Raw genomic sequence first — 25467 nt, 5'->3', positions numbered from 1 at the left:
AGCAAAAGTAATTAGCTAATGAGGACCTTAAATGCCAGTTTAATAGCAGCATTAATAATAAAGCAAAGTTTTATTGGGTTAAAAGAGGTTAAGTGGCAATCTTAGTAAAATGGTCATTATAGATTTTCTTCTTTGCAGGCAATGAACAGAACCTTCTGAAAAGACCAATTATTATAACTGCCTCCTCTGAATTTGCTGTTTCTCAAAAGAGGTGTTTCTAAAGGTTTTAAAAAATGATTACCACTTTTTGCAGGGCCCCTTGTCTGAGGCTGGAGTCTAGGAGCTGTGTCTTTAAAGAAGCCCTTACAGGGAACTCTGTCGGTTGCTCAAGGCTTGCTGCCAACAAACAATTGAGGTATTTACCAAGGGTTTCCAAGAAATTGCTGCAAATTATATGAAATGTTATACCTGTTACAGGCATTCAATGTATTAGCAACAGAAAAAATAAATGTAACGTGGGTGGGAAGAGGGTTGCAATTTGTGAGAAAATGTTCAGTAATGTAGGTAGAGATGAATTTTAGGTACGTGACATAGATAATCACACTGCATGAAGACAGAAATGAAGTTAGCATGGCATTTTTGAACACATTTCTAAATATCTGTCTAGAATCACGGAGAAGGGACTTTAACATGACGTGTGGAAAGACCCATTTGGAGATGAGGAAACTGAGCCCCTGAGGGGGGTGTGCAGCTTGTTCCTGGTGGGACTTCCTCGTGTAGAGGGATGACCAGAATCCCAATTCTGCACCTGAGCCAGCCGGGGACCCCCATCTTAGGTGGTGTGTGTGCCATTAGGAACTGTCATTCTTAAATAACTCTCTAGTTTGGGGCTTCCCTTGCAAGTTTTTCTGAGTGTGGCTAACTCCACTCCTTTTTTTTTTTTTTAAGTTTATTTATTTTGAGAGAAGGAGGCACACACACACACACACACACACACACACACACAGAGCATGAGTTGGGGAGGAGTAGAGGGAGAAAGAGAGAGAGAATCCCAAGCAGGCTCTGCACTGTCAGCGCAGAGCCCAGTGTGGGGCTCCAACTCATGCACCGTGAGATCACGATCTGAGCTGAAATCAAGAGTTGGATGTTCAATCCACTGAGCCGCCCAGGTGTCCCAAACACCACTCCTTGTTTAAGATGGGAAAAATAGTCAACGAGTCCCTCAACCTAAGAGGGAGGGCTCCTAGTGCAGCAAAATCGAGAAATAGTTCTTTCCTCCATTTACTAAGGTGCAATGCCTATGAAATCTGATCAACCTGACTTCTCCTCACCTTTAAAAATAAATTAGGGGGAAGGAGACATAGGGAGTGAGGAGCTGCCTGGCCTGGAGCAGGTTTTGAGGAGGGTGCTGTGTGTGCATTGGTAGGCTGGGGTCTCAGATGCACGCCATCCTCCCAAGATCCTTGCTGGTAATGGCTGTGCAGGAGCTGGTGGGGCTGGTGTCCAGACAGGCAGACCTCCACAGTGGAGTTACCGATTTGGCCCTTTGGGCTGTCACTGAAATCCTGGCATTTGCCTTCAGCTATGAAATCCCCTCCTGATTCAGGCCTCTGCAGGGGCCCTTGATGGGACATCTTTAGATCCTTCCCAGGGAGAACTATCTCAGCTTGAAGATCGAGCTGCTGCTTCCAGCTGTGTTGAAGCTTCCCCTCCCTATCCCCAGGCCGCACTTGGGAAGCGGCCCTTTCACCAGTGTAGAGGCTCCGGGAGCCCCTGGCTGACTTCTATAGGTCCCTGACTCTCCTCCCTTCCCACCATCCTCTGGGCAGGCATCACCCTGCTTTTCCTGGGAGGACTTCACCTATGTCACATTCTCTTTGTACTGGGCATTCTAAATGGTCAGACTCAGGCTTTATGGAGATAGGGAATCCTCTCTACATCATGAAAGACACACTTCATGAGTCTGCAGATGAGGCAGGTGAGGCTATGGATCTAGGAAGCAAGAAATTGAGGAGGACAAAATGTTTACCAGCCACAAAATGTTAAGTCCCAACACATGTTTATATGCTTTTCATTGGATTTCAGTCTAGAAGAGGAAATATACAGGGTTCTAGGCAGGTTAGAAAATACTGAACTCATTAAGTATGTCACCAGATTGAACATCTGTGTCTTGCCAGATTCGTGCTTTATGGAAATCATTGTGAATTATGGGGCTGTTGCTGAATTTGGGGCATCTGGTGACTACTTGGCATTTGTGGCTTATGGTCTTACTGGAAACCCCTTTGGATGGTTTTCAAGCCTGTAATTCATGGTTATATGTTCTGTATTTTGCCCAAGACCACTGCTGGAATCCTGTGTTCACTGTATAATGAGCATTTTATTTTTAGATGTGGATCACCTCTTCGGGAGGGAGTCTGTGGGGAAGGTGGGTAATGAACTATTTTTGACATATATCACAAGTGCCAAAGAAAGTGGTAATATCTGAAGAATAAACAACAGTGACCACCATTCAATTGCAGAGACTGTGTCTGTATCTCCCACAACTTGCCACTTCAAATTGTGTAATATTTCAAACATTTGGTCATATTAACAATGAAGAAAGATCCAAAGGATTACCCCAAGCATGCTTACTTTCTGTCCCTAATTTATTTGATGACATGAAGGGGACCTGTCAGGCCCAGGGAAACACTTTGCTCTCCAGGAGTTTCATTAGAAAACTCCAACATATTGGCGACTAAGTAACAAGACTAATATTTACTCTATGCAAACATTAGTTGTATGGACACTTCCTTGGCTTTTGTAGCCTTACTAAGTTTCTTTTTAAAAAGAGGAAATGTGTAAAATTTAAAATCCATCCTAGAGAGGCTGTTATTCAAAACCTGTGTCTAGAAATACACGGCACTTTTATGGATGAACTATGTAGAAATATTGACAAAGATTCAGGTAGATTGGGGGTACTAGTCGACTATCTGCCCACAAAGAATGTAAATAAAAGTAGTGTTTACCATCCAGAGTATTAACATCACCTACCATTTCTTCAAATCCATTAAAGACTAGCAGTGTTAGGAGCTTGGGCATTAAATACGGGTGTTTTTTTTGTTTTGTTTTTGTTTTTTTTAGCTTAGAAACTAGGGGCAGGGAACAAGGTAAGTGAATTCACGGTTCACTCTCTAAGCTTGCACGTCTCAAACGGCTCCTGCACTGTTTATTCTATATGTGCTCGTTCCTGCCCACATAACGGCGGGAACAAAGGTGCAGTGTGAATCGGGAAGACGCGGGGAAGGTAGACGGTCAGGTCCGCCTGGCTGGAGGGCAGGGCGTGGGCAGTGGGGTTTATGTGAGGACAGTCTCAACAGATGGAACGAGCGGTTCGTGCAGAGTTTGGGGACCAAGAAGCCCCTTCTTTAAAAATCCCTCCTCAGCTTCACGCCAGCAGTGCATCTTGTAGGATGGGGCCGCCTGGAGGACACGGTCCTGGGGAGAGGACGCCCCGGGGCCAGGGCTGGGCGCCGCCGCCAAGAGTCCGAGCACGGACCGGCGGGGGCGTGGTCGCCGGGCGGATAACGGGCTGCAGGGCGCCGCGGCCCGGGCCCCCGCCGGCGCCGAGCCGGCCCCACGCCCCCTCCGCCCCGGCAGCCCAGCCGCAGACCGCGCGGGCGGGGCGGGCGCCTAGCGCGCGCCGGGAGGGTTTTTTTTTTTTTTTTTGTTAAACTTTGGCCACGTGAACCGCCCCCCATTCACTTTTGCGCCAATCCGGCGGCGCGGACGGATCCCGAGAGGGGCCAGCCTCCACCGCCGCCGGGGCCGCTTCATAACGCGCCGTGCGTGACGTGAGGGGCTCCTGTTGCAATGGCGAGCTAAGCCGGAGGATGTGCAGCTGCAGCGGCGGCGCCGGCCACGAAGAGGACAGGGGCGGGTGCCGCGCGAGCCTAGCCGAGCCAGCCGAGAGACGCGGGCAGGGCGGGACTGGGGTGCGGACTCCGCTGCCACAGCCGTCGCCGTCGCGCTGGCCCCGCGCCCCCGTGCGCCAGCGGGAGGAGCCGCCGCCGCCTCGCGCTCTAGCCGCTGCCGGCGCGCGCCGGGCATGGTCCCCTCTTAAAGGCGCAGGCCGCGGCGGTGGGGGTGGGCGTGCGGAACAAAGCGGCGGCGTCGGGCCTGCGGGCGGCTCCGGGGCCGCGATGGGCGCGGCGGGCCCGCGGCGGCCGCGGCGCTGCCCGGGCCGGGCCTCGCGGCGCTAGGGCGGGCTGGCCTCCGCGGGCGGGGGCGGCGGGCTGAGGGCGCGCGGAGCCTGCGGCGGCGGCGGCGGCGGCGGCGGCCCGGCGGGCGGAGCGGCGCGGGCATGGCCGCGCGCGGCCGGCGCGCCTGGCTCAGCGTGCTGCTCGGGCTCGTGTTGGGCTTCGTGCTGGCCTCACGGCTCGTCCTGCCCCGCGCCTCCGAGCTGAAGCGAGCGGGTCCTCGGCGCCGCGCCAGCCTCGAGGGCTGCCGGCCAGGGCAGGCGGCGGCTTCCCAGGCCGGCGGGGCGCGCGGCGATGCGCGCGGGGCGCAGCTCTGGCCGCACGGCTCGGCCTCGGATGGCGGTCCGCGCGACAGGAACTTTCTCTTCGTGGGAGTCATGACCGCCCAGAAATACCTGCAGACCCGCGCCGTGGCCGCCTACAGGTGAGTCCCTGCTCCCCGGGAGCCGCCTCCTGTATCCAGCATCCCGGCGGGCGGCCCTGCCGGTATTCCGTTGGCGTGAGCATTTACCTGCTTCCCAGACCCGAAGCTCCCCGGCAATGTCGGGCGTTGGAAGCAGAGGTCAGTGGTGGGGCGGTGAATGCAACGCACAAGAGCACGGGCTTTGGGGTCAGGCCGACCAGGGTGGCCCCCTTGGGTGTGGTCCTCAGCCCGAATTTGTGCAAGGCACTTTAGCTTTCCACGTCCAAGTCCTCTGCTAAATGGGTGTGATTGACCATCGCTCTCTCATAAGGTTGTTTGCACCATACCTGTGATAGTAGTGACAGTAACGGTTATCGTTTGATTCTCTGAAATATGCACCTTTGCTTTTGCAGAGGTAGAGCCGAGGTCAGTTAATCTGGTTAGAACCCTTCCATAGCATACTTACAGATTTCCCTGGTGGAGGCTCTCCTGTAAATGAAAAGGGCTGCCCACTGCACTCTTGACCACACCAGTCTGTTGAGTTAATGGAGAGAGAACCTTGGGAAAAGTAGCTTAGCCCGTGGTAGATTCGGGGTTAACTAGCTCAGTTTAGGGATGTGTGTGCGTGTGTGTGTGTGTGTGTGTGTGTGTGTGTGTGTTATCCAGTGTCTGGGTCCTCATTGGCCATATGAGTCATAAAAGTGGCTGGAATCATGTTCAGGATTAACAAAGGGATTAACCAAAGTAATCTTTAGAAGGGCGATGATTTTGGAATGACAGACTTGTAGTGGAGTGAATTTGAGGTAGAAGAGGAATGTGGACTCAGTAAAGGGATTTAATGGGACAGCATATGTGTGAAGTACAGAAATGCTTACTGTGTGGGTAAGATTTGGGATTCATCCAGCCACAGAACAAACCAATGCAGGGAGGTCCCCTGAGAATGAACTTTTAGAGGAGTCAGTACTGAGCAAGGCCAAGCTGGTTACTGTTGGTTTTTAATTTGTAACCAATACCTTTGAAACTTTGGCTTTTAAATCTAGTGCTGGTCTAAATGTTCAAGCATTAGATGTGAGGGGAAAACATATATGGATACTTGTTCCTCTAAGGGAGGAAGTACAGGATTGGGAAAGAAGATAAAACAGCAGTTGAGAATGTCAGTGCTTTCAGCACATTGATCCCGCGTTCCTCTGTGTTTCCATTAGGATCTTGTTTAAATCCAGAGCCCAGCTTCTGCCAGGAAGGGTCCTGAGTGTCTGAAAGCTTAGAGGATAGCCACTTAGGACAAATTTAAACTATGGTAGTGATTTAGGAACCCGCAGATAAAAATTTTCTCCCAGATCTCCCATGAATTACCTGGAATTTTATGCAAATTGTGCTTTTGGACAAGAGAAATGTCCACATCTGAAATTGAGGATGAGCTGTATAAATTGTTTACAGAATGGTTTTGAAAGTAAGTCCACCTGACTGCCATTGGGTGAAATCACACCTTTGGAGATGATTACCAAAGTAGTTCAAATGCTAGATTGCCCACCAAACAAATATATTTTTTACGGATTCAGAATCAGAATCAGTATATACAAACCAGTAGGGGTCCTGGTACGCCAGAAAATGTAGCCCAAACTTGACCTACCCTTCTTACACTTGGAGAGTCCTTTCCCTAAGCCCATGCTTGACCCTCTTACTTTTGGTCTCCTTTAGCAAATCTCCTACCTCATCTTTTTTGGATGTAGGACTTGTATCTCACTGTTTATTAACTTTCAGACAGTTGAGATAAAGTAGAAATCCAGTTTGCCCTCTGGTGCCAGTTCTTCCTTTTTTGTGACCACTCTGCCTTTCTGGTCAGGGAAACCTTTCCGGGGAAACAGTGTACCTGCTCAGGCATTCTGTCAGCTTTCCTGCAGCTCTTCTCTTTTCTGTCTTGGATCCTAAGAAGTCCCATTACTTGAAGCTTTGGAGTGGACTTACCTTTCCGGTTCCGGTCCTCTGCTTCTCAGCCTGTCAACCCTCTGTTTAGACTGGCTGCAGGAGATGGCACAAGACGATTTTAGTCTTAAAGAACTTTTGGGGAAGGCCTGAATTGGGGCCGAGGTTACAGTGTGTAACTTATGATTATAGCTTTTGCTGTGCTTTGCAGCCCAGGCTGAAACTCCACACTCGGCTCTTAAAATGGAAATTTCACACACAGTTTGGCATAAAAGTCGGCCTGAATCTTAACAGCACTAGGTGAAACTCTAGTTTGGCAGTGGGTGTGCTCAGTTTTACATCTCCCCTAAAAGGCACACTCATTCTTTATCTTAAGAAATACTCTAATGTTTTTAGTTTTTTTTTTTTTTTTAATGAAATTATTGTTTGACTTATGGCTTGAAGGAGATGCCAACATTTTTAGTAAGATGGCTGTATGGTGTACTTTTATCCTAGGATATTGAAAATGTCAGAATTTAGGTGTAGGGACTAGTAACTGTCTGAGATCCAGAAAGGAGCTTAAAAAGCCTTTTAGAAATTCAGTGAGATCTGCCTTTCTGCACTAACGTTAGTGGACTTTAATGATGGAACAGCCCCATCGTTACAGACTTTTATTTTCCCGACCTGCTAAATGGTTGAAGTGGGGAGAGGGGCCACCAAGGGATGTTAGCAGTGCAGTGACAGCTGATGGCAGGCAAGAAACAAATTTTAAAAAGGAGGCAGAACAAAACTCAAAGTGTAGTTGATCAGAGACTGAACAGGGCTAACTTCTTCCTTAGGCCCTGAGCAGACACCATAGCTGTTAAGTCAAGGAGTAAAAATATGGTTCGTAAAAATATTCAGTTACAGGGGTGCCTGGGTGGCTCAGTCAGTTAAGTGTCTGACTTCAGCTCAGGTTATGATCTTGTGATGATTTATGAATTCAAGCTCCACATCAGGCTCTGTGCTGCTCGTTCTCTCTCTCAAAAAGAAACATTATTATTATTTTTTTTAATATTTAGTTCTAGGGGTGCCTGGGCAGCTCAGTTGGCTAAGCGTCTGACTCATGATTTTGGCCCAGGTCCTGATCCCACAGTTCTTGGGATTGGGCCCTGGGTTGGGCTCTGCACTGGGTGGTGCGGAGCCTGCTTGGGATTCTCTGTCTCTGTCTCTCCCTGCCCCTCCCATGCTTGCTTTCTCTCTCTCTCTCAAAATAAACATTAAAAAAAATTATTCAGTTGCACTTAAGATTCATTCCTTTGTTTAACAAATACATGCATGGCTCCTCTGGGTTCAGACCCTAAGTATTAAGGACACAGTAGTGAAGATGTTTGTTCTCATGGTGCTTTGCTTCTGTTCTAATGGAAGGGAAGACACTGAAAAGAGGGTTAATGATGGGTACTATAGAGAAAACAAAACAAGGTAAGGAAAGGGTGGGGTGGCATCTGGAGAATTTGGTATTTTGGGTGCAGTCTTAACCATGGTTGTGTGAATATCACTGATGAGCAAGGGAGGAGAGGGGAGAGCTGGTAAGTTACAACTTGATTCCAAGTTACAACCAACTTGGAATCAAAGAAGGCTGATAAAAGAAAGCGGATGAGGCCTGATAGTGTCTGGTCTCTTATTCTCAGTGAATTAGAAAGCCTTTGGAGGGTTTAGATAGGAAGGGGAGGTGATTGCATTATGTCCTAAATTGTGAGTTCTGCCCGTTGTGTGGAGCATGGACTGGAGATAAGCAAGGAGATGTTAGGAGGTGGTCAGGGTGGATGTGTGGGTGGCAGGGACTGGTGTAGCAGTGGAGGTGGAAGTGGATGGTTCTGGGATATATGCTGGGGCCAAGGTAAAGTGGTGCTGATGGAATGCTAGTGAGGGGTGAGGCAGAGAGGAATCACAGTGCCTCCTGGGGTCTTGCTTGAGACACAGTGTGAGTGGTTGTATCATTTATTGAGATGGGGAAAATGAGTCAACAGGTCTCGTTTTGCATAAGAAGTTTGAAGAAGGCTTTTAGACACACAGGCAGAAGTATCCTTAGCTTCATAAATGTAATGAATTTACAAAGAAATTAAGAAAAGGGACACCTGAGTGTCTCAGTCGGTTAAGTGTCCAGCGTCAGTTCAGGCCATGATCTCACAGTCGGTGAGTTTAAGTCCTGCATTGGGCTCTTTGCTGACAATGTGGAGCCTGCTTGGGATTCTCTGTCTCTACCCCTCTCCCATTCGCTCGCCCGCTCTCTCCCTCTCTCTCCCGCTCTCTCTCCAAATGAACTTAGAATTAAAAAAAATTTTTTTTAAAGTAAAAAACAAGAAATTAAGAAAAGATTTGTATCTGAGGTGGTTACAGTGCTAGAGCTCTGAAGCTGTCTTAAACTAAAATTGCCTAGGGTTCTGCATAGCTGGGGTTTTACAAATATATAAAGAAATTCATTTTGACTCATATTCTAGAGTATTTGTTTTCTCGGCAATTTCACTTCAGAATGGTACCTTGATTCCTCCGAGTGATTTGTTAGGTCATTTAGTGACTGATCATCAGAACCCTGTGTTCTTTGGGTCTTTTGTTACTAGCTACAGTTCATATTATTTCCATATTTTATTCTTTGTTCTTAGTTATGGTGTTTGATACACAGAAGTTCATGTAGTTCCATCTTTACCTTTCTGATTTTAGGGTCCCCCCCCACCAAGCTCAAGCTCAGAAGGTTATTGCCCTGGAGAGATTGTTAAAAGCAACATTTTTTTGCTGATTCTAGAAGGGGTAGAAATAATCTTAATCTCATTTTTTCCCCCAAATAGTGCATTGTCTCAGTACCATCTGTTGAGTAATCTCCCATTTCCCTACCAATATGAAATGCCATCTTCATCATACTCAGAATTCCTGGGTATGTTTTTGGACTTCTTATTCTGTTCACTGATCTTTCTCTCTGTTCTTGTGCCAGTACCACCCATTGAAATGATTGGAAGTTGAATAATTTTTTAATATCCGGTAGACAAGTTCTTCTTTGTTCCTCTTCTGTTTCAAGCATTTCTTGGCTACACTTACCTGTTCTTGCTGGGAGAGTTTTGATACCGTTTGGGTTTTCTTTTTAATTAATGGTTTGATAAAAAAAGAACAACAAAAAAAAACATACATACTTTGCTTTTTGGTCCTTTCTTATGCCCAGAACGCTAAGCTAATCCAACACCTTTCATTTGTCTTGATTCTTACCTCCCCTGGGCTGAAGATGGGGAACTGTTTTGTTCTTTCTTTACTTTCTCAGAGGAAAGAGGTGGATGGTTTCCCTTCTTTGCCCCGGGAGTGATAAAGGGCACCATTAAAGATTAGCATCAGTCTGTAGGGAACTGTGGGAAGAAAGTTTGAGAAACACTAGCTGGAGATATAGGAATCTTGTTGCAAGATGTTGTTATACCAGTTAATGGCCTCTTCCTAATGCTTTCAGCGAAGGCACGCTGTTCTTTTACCAACCTTAATGAGCAAACCTCAGGGTTCCTTTCCTTATTCTTGAACCCAGTAAACCGTGCTTATCTCGAGACAGTTTAGAGCAATACTTCCTTTCTCAGATAGAATTCAGTTTGGCAAAAATTTACCGACTGCCTTCTATAATCCGAATAATCAACCCGTAAATGAACTTACGGAGCACAACCCATTTCACATTGTGAATTGCCTGTATAAGATGACCGCTGGAATACGTGATCCTGATAAAGAGTTTAGTTTTCTATGCCGTGCTTTCAGAACTTGATGCCCTCAAATAGTCAGAATGTTCCAAGTTAGGGATAGCTGTGGCTGTCGACAGAAGATGATACAAGGTTGTGTTTTCACTTCCCCTGTCCATTCATTAAGGTGGTCTTTATTGGAAACGAATTAATAATTCTATCCTTGCAGGGTTTGTCATCCAGGGAAGGAAAGAAATGGAAATACTTCATGATAAGGGCTCAATGGGTGCCTGGGCTCACTGGGGCGGGAACACAGGAGAAAGAGGCCTGTGCTGATTTATGAAGGGGATCAGGAAAGGCCTCACTCACACTCTCCTGCCCCATTTCCCTCACTTGGTCTTGAAGGATGAATAGGAGTTTTTGAGGCAGAGACAACAGATTCCCAGAAATGTGGAATAGCAGGAAGTAGTGAAGGAACGAGATTGTTCATTTTGAGGCTGGGACCTGAAATCTAGCATTTCCTCTAGAATTTTTCAAAGGGATTTAAAGATGTGCTTGAAGATGTATGTAAGGAGTGGAAATTTCAAGTGTCTTTGGTGTCCTGCGTGAGGAACTGTGGACCTTAACTGATTTCCCAAGTTTATCTATACTGTGATGTCTCTCTAGCCACAAAAAATCAAGTGGCTCGAATATGTTGACTGAAATGAAGAGAGATTCACAATATACTTAAATTTAAGAGTAGGTTATAAAATTGTATGCCCGGTATGGGTTCCATTTTTGCTTAAAATCAAAATAATCTGGGGCGCCTGGGTGGCGCAGTCGGTTAAGCGTCCGACTTCAGCCAGGTCACGATCTCGCGGTCCGTGAGTTCGAGCCCCGCGTCGGGCTCTGGGCTGATGGCTCGGAGCCTGGAGCCTGTTTCCGATTCTGTGTCTCCCTCTCTCTCTGCCCCGCCCCCGTTCATGCTCTGTCTCTCTCTGTCCCAAAAATAAATAAACGTTGAAAAAAAAAAATTTAAAAAAAAAAAAAATCAAAATAATCTTATGTTTGTGTAGCGTAGAAAAGAAAGTGTGAAAGCATCTCTATACACAATGATGCCGAGGAGTTTTCATACTCTTCTTGGCCCTCTTCTGTACTTTTGTGTTTTACTATAGTGAGCAATTATTTTGTAATAAATCTACAGAGCTACAGTTAAAAAAAAAAAAAAAGAGGAAGGGGGGAGGAGGGGGAGAAGGGGGAGGAGGGGGGAGGAGGGGGAGGAGGGAAGAGCCCTTGGAAGGAAATGAGTGCAGTTTCCAGCGAGTTAGGTTGTAGGTACCTGTAACTTGGGCACAGCAGGCTCCCTGGGGCTGGGGTCAGAGGTCACTCTTTTTTGCAAGTAACAGTTAATCCTGCACTGAAAAGTATTTATTTGGTTACTGTAACTGTATTTTCCTCAGTTACTCTAACTTCCCAGTCCCCCCCCCCAATATGTGGATGTCGGTATCAGTGTTTCCATCTGCCAGTGTCTTTTTGTGGATGTGGGTGGAATTGGGAGGAATAAAAAACTTAGTTACGATTTATAAGTCCTGAAACTGTCCATCTACTTACCTTAATTCAGTGTCCTTTCTGAAGCATTTATAGCGATGGTATTTGTTCCGTAGCTGAGGACCTTGGTTTGTGGATGATTAAAAATATAAGGTGTCCACTGCTCTGATTTGATGCAGTCCTCGGCTTGCAAACCCAAAGCCTGAAGACTAATGAAAATGTAGTTATTAATGCCATTAAAACGATTGCTTTGTAAGTAGAACCCAGGTGTGAAGGCGGCTTTTGTGTTGGGGTTTTCTGTGTTTCCAACCTGCTGTGGGGAAAATGATTGGGCAGGATTTACAGTAGCGAAGGGACCCACACGGAAGGAGGGTTTCAGAAGCTACCATTTGAGTAGAGTCTTCTGACCTTTAATTAAATCCAGCTTAGACTCTGAAGAGGTGTCCTCAACAGGCAGGTTTCTGCGAGGCAGACACAGTGGAAGTGGCTTAAGTAGTTGTAAGTGTGCTCCCCGTGTCTGTGATGACTCTGTTTTCTCAGCCTTATCAGTGGAGTATAGTCTGCAAAGGAAATGTGGGTGCTAACCTGGAAATAACTGTGCGGGATGAAAAAGCCAGTAGCTGGCCAGCAGAGCCTTTAGAGTCAGACCCCATTTGCATTCTGGCTTCGACTTTTATTAGCCTTGTGATCTTGGGCAAATTACTTACCTGGCCCTGAGCCTCCGTCCCCTCATCTGGAATATGTGGGTGGCAATACCTCAACACACCCCATTGAACTCTCACAGACTGAGTTACTTTGTTTTGCTTAAAGTGTATTTATTTTGAGAGAGAGAGCGTGCGCGAGCATGTGTATGCAAGTGGGGGAGGGGCAGAGAGAGCCCAAGCAGGCTCTGCGCTAACAGTGTGGACTTGAACCCATGAACCATGAGATCATGACCCAAGCTGAAGCCGACTTGGACACCTAACCAACTGAGCCACCCAGGTGCCCCCCATAGGCCGAGTTTCAAATGCCCTTAGCATGGTACACCACACTAGGTAACTGCTTGGTTGCTGGGTGGCCGTGGGCTGCTGTTCAGTGGTTCGATACCAGGAAGTACCTTGATAACAGTAACACTGACTTGTAAGGGGGTGGGCCAAAATAGGTTCGGGGTGGTTTTATTGTTTGCATTAAGCAACACTTTTTGCTGTTGTTGTTTGGGGTTTTTTGCTTAGAATTAAATTTGAAAACGAATTTTGTTCATGCGTGATTAAGAATTAGTTGCATATTTATACTTTTAAGTGCACAACAGCAAAATACAAACTATATAAGGTAGCTTTCCAACATCTGAAGCTTTGGAAATGTATCATTAGGTTACATTTTGCCTTCTGTTACTAACACTCCGAATTTTGATTCTTAGGTTCCAAAGAGGGCGTTTTTTGTGGTCTGTACTGATGAGTATTCCCATTGTTTGCTGTGAGCCTGGGCTCAAAGGGCAGGTTGCTGTTAGCTCTTAATACCTTGGAGCTGCCTCCTGGGCTAGTGGCCAGGCCATTGTGGAGGTGGGAAGCTGTAATCCACCCGCCAACGGCTTTATTGAACGGAAAAAAAAAAAAGTCTCCTTAATGCTTGCTTTCACCTTTAGTGTGCTTTTTAAGGATTAATGGTAAAGAGTATAATTTGATTTCTTTTAAAAAATATTTTTCCCACCATTTGTGATTTCTATTTCCCCATGTAATTCTAAAAAGAATTGAGATTGCTCACGTCATAAGGTGTTGCAATAAGACAGTTAAAGACTTTACAAGAGGAAGCCGTGTATCCGGAAGGCAGACAGAGGAAGGAAAACCTACGGCTAAGGGTGCTGGCTGCAGGGCTGGTCCCTCATCCTAGGACAGGGCAGAGGTAATGGACTGAGTAATGCTTGCAGCCTCCTGCCAGAGGGTACTCCTTCAGGGCCAGGAGAGGCCTTGAGCCTTCACTTGGTAGCCTTGGAAGACCTCTGAGTTTTTCACTAGGCCTGGTCAAGTTCAAGTGCATGGCTGCTCTGCCTGCTCAAGTGCATGCTGTTCTCCACATACTTTTTGGGAGGGTGAGCTGAGACTGCTTGCTGCTTCATCAAGCTTGCGCTTCCTGTGACGATGCTCACCACGTTTGCCCTGCTCTCTCTACTGTGGCCCCGCAGAGAAGTTTCTGTCAGGTCTCCCTGTCTGTAATAGTTACTTCACTTAACCCTGAGCAGTGGGACACAGTCCTGTGACTTCTCTTGGTTGCCTGCTGGAAGGCGTGCTGCCGATTTGGGCCACTGTTAGCGGACGTAGAGACCACGTGATGGCAGTTGGTCTCATCACGCGGGCTCCCTTGTTCTAGTTGGCATCTTTTCAGAGGACTCCCCTTGGTTGAGTGTTTCCTGTGGGCACAGCGCTGAGCAGGCAGCCCCTCCCAGGCAGGGTTTTGCCTTCCCTGGTATAGGTACCACTTTCCTGCCTTGCTCCCACGACCCTACTTTTATTTTTCTTCAGCCTCGTTTTCTCGCTTCTGTTATCGTACTGTATGCCTTTTGGTTAGGTTAGCTGAAATCTTTTCTGTAATGCAAGAATAGAAATACATACATTCAATTCCTATTATCTATCAGTTCTACGAGGGGAAAGACTATATTCTTCCTTCCGTGACTCCAGGTTCTGAGATGATTTGATCGTGAGTCCTTTCAAATGTATCACTGTAACTGTCTGACAATGTATTTATTTATTTATTTTTATTTTTTAAATTTACATCCAAATTAGTTAGCATATAGTGCAACAATGATTTCAGGAGTAGGTTCCTTAATGCCCCTTACCCATTTAGCCCATCCCCCCTCCCCACAACCCCTCTAGTAACCTTCTGTTTGTTCTCCATATTTAAGAGTCTCTTATGTTTTTAAATGTATTTAATCGTGATTTTGGGGAAATCACAGAAGAGCTCCTCTTTTTATAAGAATTACTATAGCTATTCAAATTCAGAAAATGTGCAGGAAAAGTACTTACTGAGTTTTTGTCCACTGAGTTTGAGTACTGAAAAGTCTTACTGAGTTTTTGTCCACTGGATAGAATAGAAAAATGTTTATTATAAAAATAGAATTTTCTGTTGTCATATCTTTTCATTTCTTTGGATGCTTTTTAGCTTAAAGCTTTTCTCCAGATTAAAAATTTTTTTTCCCAGTTCTAAATACACCTTTCTGTTGCAGAAAATTTAGAAATGTAGAAAACATGAAGAAAATTAAATGCCTTCTGATCCTCCAACCACAAATAACCGTAGTAAGCACTTTGGGGCAAAGTTGTAAAATATTTTATTTTTGTATATGTACTTTTGTTCCCTTAATAGTCCACATCACAAGTATATACTCTTGCCTGCTTTTTGCCCATGGATTACGAATGTGTACTTAGGACAGGAGTCCTGCTATAGATGCAGTTTTATACAGAAATGTATTTTGTGTAGTTTTTCTTAAAATGGTAACCGAATGGGAAGGGGGACTATATGAAGTCTTAAGTCAGCAAAGGCATCCCTTAGCGAAGCTAATTATCGTCTAGCTGCATTACTTAACAGTGATTTAACTTGGTGGAGGGATAGTGTTTAGAAGCCCTGAGGAAGGGCTGATAGCTTTCTTGGCTCTCTCAGATTTCAGTTGTCTTATCTGTGCCTTTAGCTAGAGTTGGTTATCGGTCCACTGAAACTTGAGCTAGCTGGCGAGGGCCTCTGCAAACGTTCTGTGGTTTCAATCAAGTGAGAGCTCTTTGCTCCCGGTAACAAACGTGTCAGTGGCAAGGTTGACATTTGCTTATGAAAATTAAGGAACTGGACCTGGTTCTCTCACGGAAGGAGGGCCAGCCTGCTGCTTGAGCAGCGTGCTTCCTTCACTTCTTAGCCATTATTACAGGCCCCCCTCCCCCCGCCCCCTTCCAGAAGCCTTTAACTGGATGGAGCTCTTGAAGCCAAAGGCACCCTAAGTGAAAACGGTCATCATTTCTTAAGATTGGAGGATTTACAGAAATTCATTCTGAGAGATTTCCCTCAAACTGCCAGTCATTTAGAACAGAAAAGGGCAGCTTGAGGTTTTTCCCTGGGTTACCTAAAAAGGAAAAGATAATAATTGGGTGGAGTTGCCATAAAACTGCAGAGAGGCTTTTAAGGATGGTTTGAGGTTAGATTGTCTGTTTTTAAAATTAATTGGCTTCTCTTCTTAGACAAATTACACCATTTCAAGTCACAGTGCGGGCATTAATCGCCTGGGTGCCGGTTGAACCGTCGGCACTTTCTCTGCCTGCTCTGTCCGCGGGGGCACGGGCGCTGCGGGCCCGGACCGGGAGGGGTTTCCATCCTCAGTCTCCTACAAAGGATTCCAGCATTCAGAAGCGAAAACACTTAAAAGTTGAAGTCTCCTTAGACTTATACCCTGATGTTGTCTGAGATTGACAGCAAAACGGAATTCTAATAGCTGGCTTGAGTGTCAGGTTTTCAGCCAGCAACGTGAGCAGCAGCATTTTCCACAGCGCCTCCGCGCTGGCGTGTGATCCTGTGACGGGCTGTCCCGGGTCCAGCCCACGCTCCCTTGTGTCCATCATTTTCTCTTTCACCGTCTTATTTGCAAACTGCCGTCTTCCCCAGTAAGTCACCCTTCTGTTATGCTTACTGCGTGCCAGGCCGACGTCTGAGCACTTGAGATAGAAGGGCCCATCTGACCCTCACAACAGCCCTATTAAGGTAGGTGCCATTATTACCCCATCCCCCAGCTTGCAGATAAGGAAAGGGAGGCACAAAGTGGCTCACCCAAAGTGGGGCCAGGACCGTCACCCCACAAGCTTGATTCCGGAGCCTGTCCTCTTAGCCGTGACACAGCGTGTTGTGTCTTGAGTAGGTTATTCTTTTGGAGGCGGATGTTGTCTTACTCATCCCATGTCTCAATATCATGGTGCTTTAATATCTTAACAGCTTCTGAGCTCACCCAACCCCAGTACTTTAGTACTTACTGGTTTGAACTTGGTCTCTTTTATTAATCACATTTTAGTTCAGAAGCAGTTGGGTAGAAGCTGAAGTTAGGTTGATTTTATTCACTATCCATGTGTAATCAGTTATGAGATAATGCAGACTCTTTAGCTTTAAACTACATTTCACAGGGACCATGGATGGTAGTATATTTGAACTCCAGCAGGCCTGTGAATTTTACCTCTTAATTGTTTTCTGGTTGGGTCTGATTAAGTCCGGTTCTTCATGTAGGAATGGCAGGAAATGGTAGAGTGTTATGGAAAGTGATTAGAAACTCACTTGGAGGTGTCTCAGAGACAGAAATGGTTTCTGCTCTTTTCCGCGTGGAGGTGTGCTCACACTTGCACACACACACACACACACACAGCACTTTAAGTCACTTTTTTTAATGCAAGTGAGCAGGATTTATTGACTTGTTATGTGCCAACCACTGAAATTATTTACTTTTTCAAGTAATTGATATGACTCCCAAGCAAAAATCATTTCTCTTAGAGGAAGGAATCAGAGGCTCCTTGCCCTGGATGGTGGTCCTCTTAGTACATCTTCATTGTCACCCACCTCCTGGGGCTGGGAAGTCATCTCCCCTCTAGATTACCACGTCAGAAGGGTGTCTTTCAGTTATTATACATTCTGTGTAGACTGTGGTTCATTCTCATGCTTAGAATTTTTTTTTTAATGTTTATTTATTTTTGGGGGGAGGGAGGGAGGGAGAATGAACGGGGGAAGGGCAGACAGGGAGACACAGAATCCGAAGCAGGCTCCAGGCTCTGAGCTGTCAGCATAGAGCCCGATGCAGGGCTCGAACCTGCAAACCATGAGATCATGACCTGAGCCAAAGCTGGACGCCCAACCGACTGAGCCACCCAGGCGCCCCCAGTTCATTCTCATTTTTAAATAGACATCTCTTTATGGAAAGGGTTGGTTTCTCCTTAAATTAGTTGCTACATTCCTGCCATGTTTACTTTTCATCCATTCTTTTGGGAGCTTATCCTTTGTGAAAATGGGAGTACAGCATCTGTAGTCCCATCAGGTACCATATATGATGAGTTTTGTAAATGGCATAAGACTCCATAGGTCCATTTTAAATCCACAGGCATTAAGGGAAAAACATTACTACGACTGTCTTACATCATTCTAAGATGCACATTTCCCCCCACATTTTAACATCTCTGAAACAGGATGCGTTTTATAGTTGCTGGCATCATGTGATTATGATTGGCACTGTTTTTTCCTTGTTATTGGCACAAAAAACAATTGTGTGTCTTACAGTCGACTTCCTAGCTTTGATGAAAAACGATATGTATTTAATCCTTGGATTTTTTTGAGAAGCATGTTTGACAAGTTCATCGAATTCCTCTTCTGCTTGAATGAGAGAAATTTGAAGTCATTTTGTATTCCTTATATTTGGGTTAGGAGAAGAATTAAAAGCCAGTAATTGCTTTTTTAAGTAATTCATTGTAGACCATTTATAAAATTACAAAAATAATACTGTACTTTAGAAATTTAGTTTTGCAGATGAAAACATTCTGGAGATGTATGGTGGTGATGTTGAAGAACAATATGAATATGTTCAATGCCACTGAACAGTAGTACTTAAAAAATGGTTAAAATGGTAAATTTCAAGTTACATATGTTTTAGCACAGTTAACCCTCCCCCCCAATAATATCCTGCTTATAAAAACTTTCCTTCATTTGAAGATACACAGAATAAAAAGAGAAAGCTCTTTATCCCCTTCTTAATCCCTCCCCACTCCCCTACTTCTGTACCTCTCCTCTGGGGGTTGGTATATGTCTTTTACAAGAATTTCTCTCCCTAAGACCTTTCATGTAAGATGTGTGGTTTTCATTGACCCTTCAAGTTCACTTTTCACTATAATACATATGATTGTAATGGATAAGCAAAATAAAAATATATTGGAGAGAATATCACCTGGGAACAGACCTTTTTTGATCTGCTTCATTTATGTTCTGTTCATTGACTGCTTCATTTATGTTCTGCGATGTTTTTCCTAGAAGTAGTCTGTATAAATGCATATTTGTAGCTGGACCGCTTCAGCTCTTACTACATAAAATGAGGAAGGCATAAGGAAAGTTGGAACACGATGGCCTTAAATCAGTTGTGCAGGAGCAGGATTCTTTGTTTCCTTTTCGTTCATTTCTAATCTCTCCTCTGACAATGGGACGTGCAGTTACCCTTGGCACCCCCCGTCCAGGCTGCTGTGGCAGTTCCCGCCCAGTGGCCCCAACCCTCTCCTCCACCCCCGAAGACTGTGGAATACTCAGCGTTCACCCGTTTCTGTGCCATCCCTTTCCTCTGCTGCATCCTGGGTCTGTATCTCATCCTTGACATTCACCCTGTCTCCAGGAAGCATTCTCTGCATTGTGTGTCTTGTTTGTGATCTTTCTGTGTGTTTGCTCTTGAAGGCTGTGTGCCTTTCAGAGCACTTGTTTTAATTTATAATAGTATGTACATTTGCATGTGACTCCTTTGATAAACGTCTGTCTCTCCTGATGACTGCTCTGTAAGGTGGCATCTGTGTTTTGTTCGCCCTGCATCCCCTGGCTTAGCACATACTTGGCATTGATATGCATCCAAAGAAACTTTGCTGAATGAAGAATTTGATTTTTAATTGTCTTCTGGAGTGGAGGAGTTTATAGGTGGGGGGTTGATAGTATCAGAAAATTAACCTGGGTGTTGAAACCTTGGTGCCCCGGCAATTTGGTTTTCAGCCACAGCTTAAAACTTAGTTATCCCGGAAATATTTTAACACTTCATTAATCTTTTTTTGGGGGGATTCTTTTGAAAATGAACGTGGGCCTTGCAATACCCCATAGCCTGGACTTCTGTTAAGGGGAAGCAAGCAGATCAGGTAGCTTTTTATCATTCCTTCTGAACACACAGTGCTTCAACATGAGTAGATCTGTGGATTTCTGGAAATGAGAAGCTTGAAATAAACTGTTCTCTCACTGATGCTTATTTTAATTCCAGAACATGGTCCAAGACAATTCCTGGGAAAGTCGAATTCTTCTCTAGTGAGGGTTCAGACACCTCGATACCAATTCCGATAGTGCCACTACGGGGCGTGGACGACTCCTACCCACCCCAGAAGAAGTCTTTCATGATGCTCAAGTACATGCATGACCACTACCTGGACAAGTATGAATGGTTTATGAGAGCAGATGATGACGTGTATATCAAAGGAGACCGTCTGGAGAATTTTCTGAGGAGTTTGAATAGCAGTGAGCCCCTCTTTCTCGGGCAGACAGGACTGGGCACCACGGAAGAGATGGGGAAACTGGCCCTGGAACCCGGTGAGAACTTCTGCATGGGGGGGCCCGGTGTGATCATGAGCCGGGAGGTTCTCCGGAGAATGGTGCCGCACATTGGAAAGTGTCTCCGGGAAATGTACACGACTCACGAGGACGTGGAGGTGGGAAGATGTGTCCGGAGGTTTGCGGGGGTGCAGTGTGTCTGGTCTTATGAGGTAAGAACAGAAGAAAAAAAACCAGTTAATTTCATCATCAGTTATGAGCCAATTGCAGGAAACTAGTGATGATACCTTCTCTAAGGCTTGAAGTTGGTATTAAGTTATTATACATTCTTACCTCAGTTTGTTAAATTTGAATTCCCTTTTAGTATCTTTGAGCCTTCATTTGTAGGACATACCTTCTATACTTTTGTCCTCATACCTTAGTTAATAAATCATGGCATTTGGAGCCCAAAGAAATGATACATTTCACTGTAGGTCACAGTGATATTTTCACAGTTATCTGGAAAATTCATCTAATCTGAGTATTGCTGAATTGTAGATGTGATTACAATTGTATCAACTTTCCCTGTCCCTGTTCTCCCAAAGGCCTGACTTCTCTCATGTCGTTTGTTGACCCACACAGTATTGAAACTTAACATGTTTAGAATTGATAAAATGAGTAATGATATTTTTTTTTTTTTTTTAAATTTTTTTTTCAACGTTTTTTATTTATTTTTGGGACAGAGAGAGACAGAGCATGAACGGGGGAGGGGCAGAGAGAGAGGGAGACACAGAATCGGAAACAGGCTCCAGGCTCCGAGCCAGCAGCCCAGAGCCTGACGCGGGGCTCGAACTCACGGACCGCGAGATCGTGACCTGGCTGAAGTCGGACGCTTAACCGACTGCGCCACCCAGGCGCCCCTGAGTAATGATATTTTAAAAAAAGCCATTAGCATTTGGTTTTGCATTTATTTTAAACCTTGACATTTTAGACCTTTATTTGTAGTCTGTAAGTTTGCAGTAAGGTTCCTTTGAGGATAGTGGGTAGGCAATCTCTGACTTATCTGGACACACAAATGCGATTTTTTGTAGGAAGTCTACTTGTAGATGTTTTCTCTTTAAATGCTCTCGAGAACATGAGTTAGCTTTTGACTTTTCTCTGTTTTTATTGGCAGATGTGCACCTCTTGCCTGCAGTTACAGGATCTGATATTAGTCAGAATGGAAAAAATTATTTAGGTTGTTGTTGTGTGTAAATTGATAAACTACTGATAGTTGTGATGAACAGAGGGAATTTCTAGACCTCTGCCCAAGAAAAAGAAACCTACTTTCTGATGTGAACTGTTAGCTTTTGTTATGAGTTAATTTTCTCAAGGGCTTGAGTGAAGAAATTGTATTCCTGCCAGTACTTGCCTTCTGCCCCCAAGACTTGCTTTTAAAGGTTTCCTAATAACTGTTTCTTTCATTTGAACTGTTAGGGAAGTGGACATTTTCAAGAATACCGGAAGTAGTTTTCATGTTGTTTCTAATTATAAAAGGTACATTCAGATGTCATTTGAGTGAAACCTCTGATCTCTGTGTGTGTGTCCCCCCCCCCCTCCCCCCGACCTCCTCACTGGATCTAGGGGGGATTTCTGTTGCATTGGATTTTTGCAGCGAGAAAACTATTTGGGGATGTCATGCAGTTTTAAGAATACAGCTGGCAGTGTTTCTGCATTTCCTCCCATCCTTAATTTAGTAGTTATAACCTTAACATGCTTCATTATAGTTGAAACATGCAGTGCCTTGTGTATTTTGGAATGTTTTACCCTCTCTCTCCCTGATCTCTGAGAAGCTAGCCGTCCTGCTGAATTGTAGACAATAGGCCTACCTTTGAGAGTGAATTTTTAACAACCTGTGTCTTAGTGTCGTGGCGCTGTTATATCTTACATCCTGCTAGATAGATGTCGCTGGAGCCAGCGTCTTGTTTATCCAGAACTCTCAGCTAGCATTAGTGCCAGGATGTTGTTAGAAAGTATTGTCCTAGGGCTGCAGGGGCTGGGAGGTAGTTTTAGGGCTGTCCTCTCGTAATCGCCAAAGTTCTCTAAGGCCTGAACCTGGGTGCTGAGGATCCTCCTTTCTGGACACTGGAGGCCACCTCTTTGCCTGGAGGCACCTGGTGAATGATTTTATTAAAGGGATCTGGTGGAGAGGAGGCTCCCTCCCTGGCCAGTTCCCTGTCCCTAGGATCTCTGGGGGGTGTGGAGGACATGTGGGCAGCCAGGGGACAGTCAGCTCTGGGTGGTGTCGCTGCTACTCCATGTGTTTACAGGCCTGATGACGACAGAGTTTTTCCTGGGTGCTGACAGTTTGCGAGCTCCTTTTGCAGGGGCCTGTCCTCTCCCCAAAAGTGACTCGTCCTTTCCCTTTAAATGTGGCTTTACTTCACATGCAAATCGTGAGTTTTGAGTGTAGTTTAATGTCTCATTCTTCTCCTGTATGGCTTGTGCTTTTTTGTGTAAGAAATTTTCCCTTCCTGGAGGGATGGGAATTGTCTCCCGTATGTTTTTCTGTAAATTTAAAGTTTTGCCTTTCATGTGTAGTCCTTCATCATTGTCATTTCTAAGAATTAGATCTATTGGGACATGTACCATTTTATTAGACCTTTGATTTCTGTTTTCTTTTTTGGTAGGGCTCTAAGTGCTCTTAACCTACATCGTTAGCTAGGATTTATCATTGTGTTTGCCACTCAAGTGAGATTAATCCCTCGTGTGGATGAGAACTTTTATTAAACTTCCTGTAAATCTAGTTTCTCCATTAAGGTTCACATTATGAGAAATTACTGAGGTGGAGTCTTATGTTAAAGACAATTATGTTAAGCTTTAGGTCTTGGAAGGTACTTATTTAGCTCTTATAAATCTAGCCAGAAGGTGTAATTTTTACTTTTTCTTTTTTTTTTTTTTTTTTTGCAAATTGAAATAGTGCCTTGGCATTAAAATGCCTCATGAGAGGCAACTGTCATAATCAAAATCCAGATTCATTTCTAAGCTTGTTTTGATTCTTATTGGTAGTAATTTATTAATACATGGTTTTAAAAGACTTTATTTGGAAGTAATTTTAATTTCACAGAAAAAAAAAACCAACACCAAGCACATCCACACACCCTGGACTCAAATTAACCTGTTAACATTTTACCCTATTCGCATGATATTTGCCACTGCTGCTGAGTCTCCCCCTGTTCCCGCATACAGGGACATAGACCTGTCCCTCATTTAAGAGTAACTTAACATTGTGGCCCTTTACTTCAACTAACATCAATTGTATTTTGACTAAGAGTGGGGAAATGCTCTCATATGACCATAGTATAGCCTAAGTTCAGTTCAACACGGAGACTTCAACCTGCCGTTTATTTTCCGATTTTACCTGTTGATGCAGCAAAGTCCTGGGTAACAGTTCTCCCTTCTCCATCACAGGAGCAGCCTCGGGTCAGGTGTTGGATTTGATGGTCACGCCTCTATAGGTAGCCTTCTTCTGTCTGGACTGTTTGCACAGCCTCCATCTGCATCCTTTGTGACTTTGGCATTTTTGATAAGTGGCTTTAAATACTTTCATTTTCATAATTTAAAAATGTAATTGCAATGCAGTAAACCATAAGGTGGTTTTTAGTAATGCTCCTCAGTGCTTACTGAACCCTCCCAGCCCAGAGTGAGAATGTGGGACTGGAGGCCGTTACTACTGATGGAGAAGCAGAGCAGGCAGACCTGAGCCCCCTTGTCACACGGGCTCGGCATGACATCTCAGTCATAGGAGGTTGCTTTTGAGAAACATTGCTGAATGATTTGAAACAATTTTTTAGGCAAATAAATGACATATACTGGCCTTTTAATAAGGGAACAAAAAGACAGTTGACCTAAGTAACCTTTTCATTTTATGTTTGACTTTTTATTGAGGTATATTATACCTGTGGAAAAGTACACAGATCATAATTAAGTGTAGAGCTCAGTGGATTTTCACAAAGAGAACATAGCTGGGTAACCAGCAACCAGATCTTGCTTTTCTTATTTTAACCCAACATTTGACTTAGTCATAAAGGTGTTTTGCATAGAAAATAGTCATTACTAGGCATAGGTGGATTTGGCAACTTTAAAAAGTTTATTGGGGTGCCTGGGTGGCTCAGTCGGTTAAACGTCTGACTTCGGCTCAGGTCATGATCACACAGTTCATGAGTTCCAGCCTTGCATCGGGGCTGCTGACAGCTCAGAGCCTGGAGCCTGCTTTGAATTCTGTGTCTCCCTCTCTGTCTGCCCCTTCCCTGCTCACACTCTGTCTTTCTTTCTCTCAAAAATAAATAAACATTAAAAAAAATTATTGGGGGGCCCTGGGTGGCTTAGTCGGGTTGAGTGCCAACTCTTGATTTCGGCTCATGTCATGATCCCAGGGTTGTAGGATGGAGCCCCATGTCAGGCCCTGCACTGAGTGTGGAACCTGCTTGAGACTGTCTCTCTCTCTTTCTCTCCCTCTCCCTCTCTCCCTTCCCTTTCCCCTTGCCCTCCCTGCCTCCCTTACCCACTTTCTCTCCCCCTCTAAAATAGAATTCAAAAAAATTTAATGCCATCACATGCTTTAAAATTCAGAAGTTCAGTGGGTTCATTGGGATAAGTTTTCCCATCTCCATCTCTACCTCCTGGGTTCCCTTCAGGGCCAGCCACTGTGGTGTACCCGTAAAGGCGTACCGTATGCATAGGTAATCCATGAAGTGTGTGTATCCTCCTTATTACGTGGATGGTAGCATGTTTTACATACTGCCTGGATCTTGCTGGCTTTCACTTACGTGTCTTGGAAGATTTTCTAGTTGGTACATGAGGAGCTTCATCTTTTTTATGGACATTCAGTCTCTTTCTAGTTCTTTTCAGCAGTGTTTCTAATTAGTCCTTTAACCCAGGGTTTTTTTGTTGTTGTGTGTTTGTTTCTGAGAGAGAGAGAGCACACGTGTGCAAGTGGGGGGAGAGGGGAGAGAGAGAGAGAGAGACAGAGAGTCTTAAGCATCGATGCGGTGCTCAATCCCATGATCCCACGACCCTGGGATCAAGACCTGAGCCGAAGTCAAGAGTTGGATGCTCAACTGACTGCCACTCAGGTGCCCCTCAGCAGTGTTTCTAATTAGTCCCTTAACTCAGTGTTTCCCAGCCTTTTTCACATGGTGATGCACACATTGAGGTGCTCCTGCTACCCCAACATCTAACCACTGCACCCCCTGCCCCAGACCCAAAGGGGTTGTTATCTTGGCACACCTAGAAGTTGTTTGGGACACACCAGTATATTAGGACACACCCGTATGACCCTCTGAGTTAACCAGTATTTGTTAAGGGAGCATTAATGAGCCCAGTACAGCTCTCTGAGCGGGTAGGGAACTACAAAAAGGAGAATGAAACATGAATGGCCTTTTTTTCCCCTCAAGGGCTTTAAGTCTGGTTAAGGAAACAAAAACATGTTCATGAAGCAGTTTAGAAAAATGTGAGAGCGTAAAACCCTGTGATAGTGATTTTAAGTATAAAA

General features: G+C 45.0%; 1 protein-coding gene across 1 annotated transcript in view; it reads left to right on the top strand.

Annotated features, from left to right (window-relative positions):
- The first annotated feature begins 4254 nt into the window (after positions 1-4254).
- Positions 4255-25467, top strand: part of CHSY1 (chondroitin sulfate synthase 1) — a 71041-nt gene continuing 49828 nt past the window's right edge. Inside the window, exons 1-2 of the mRNA XM_047863774.1 lie at positions 4255-4599; positions 19672-20167. Of these exons, the coding sequence (XP_047719730.1) occupies positions 4280-4599; positions 19672-20167 (816 nt within the window). The 5' untranslated portion in view covers positions 4255-4279. The remainder of the gene's footprint in view (positions 4600-19671; positions 20168-25467) is intronic.

This window comes from Prionailurus viverrinus, chromosome B3, assembly GCF_022837055.1.
Source record: "Prionailurus viverrinus isolate Anna chromosome B3, UM_Priviv_1.0, whole genome shotgun sequence".
Lineage (NCBI taxonomy): Eukaryota > Metazoa > Chordata > Mammalia > Carnivora > Felidae > Prionailurus > Prionailurus viverrinus.
The sequence above is the reverse complement of the archived record's forward strand: the minus strand, read 5'-3'. Positions and strand labels throughout refer to the sequence as shown.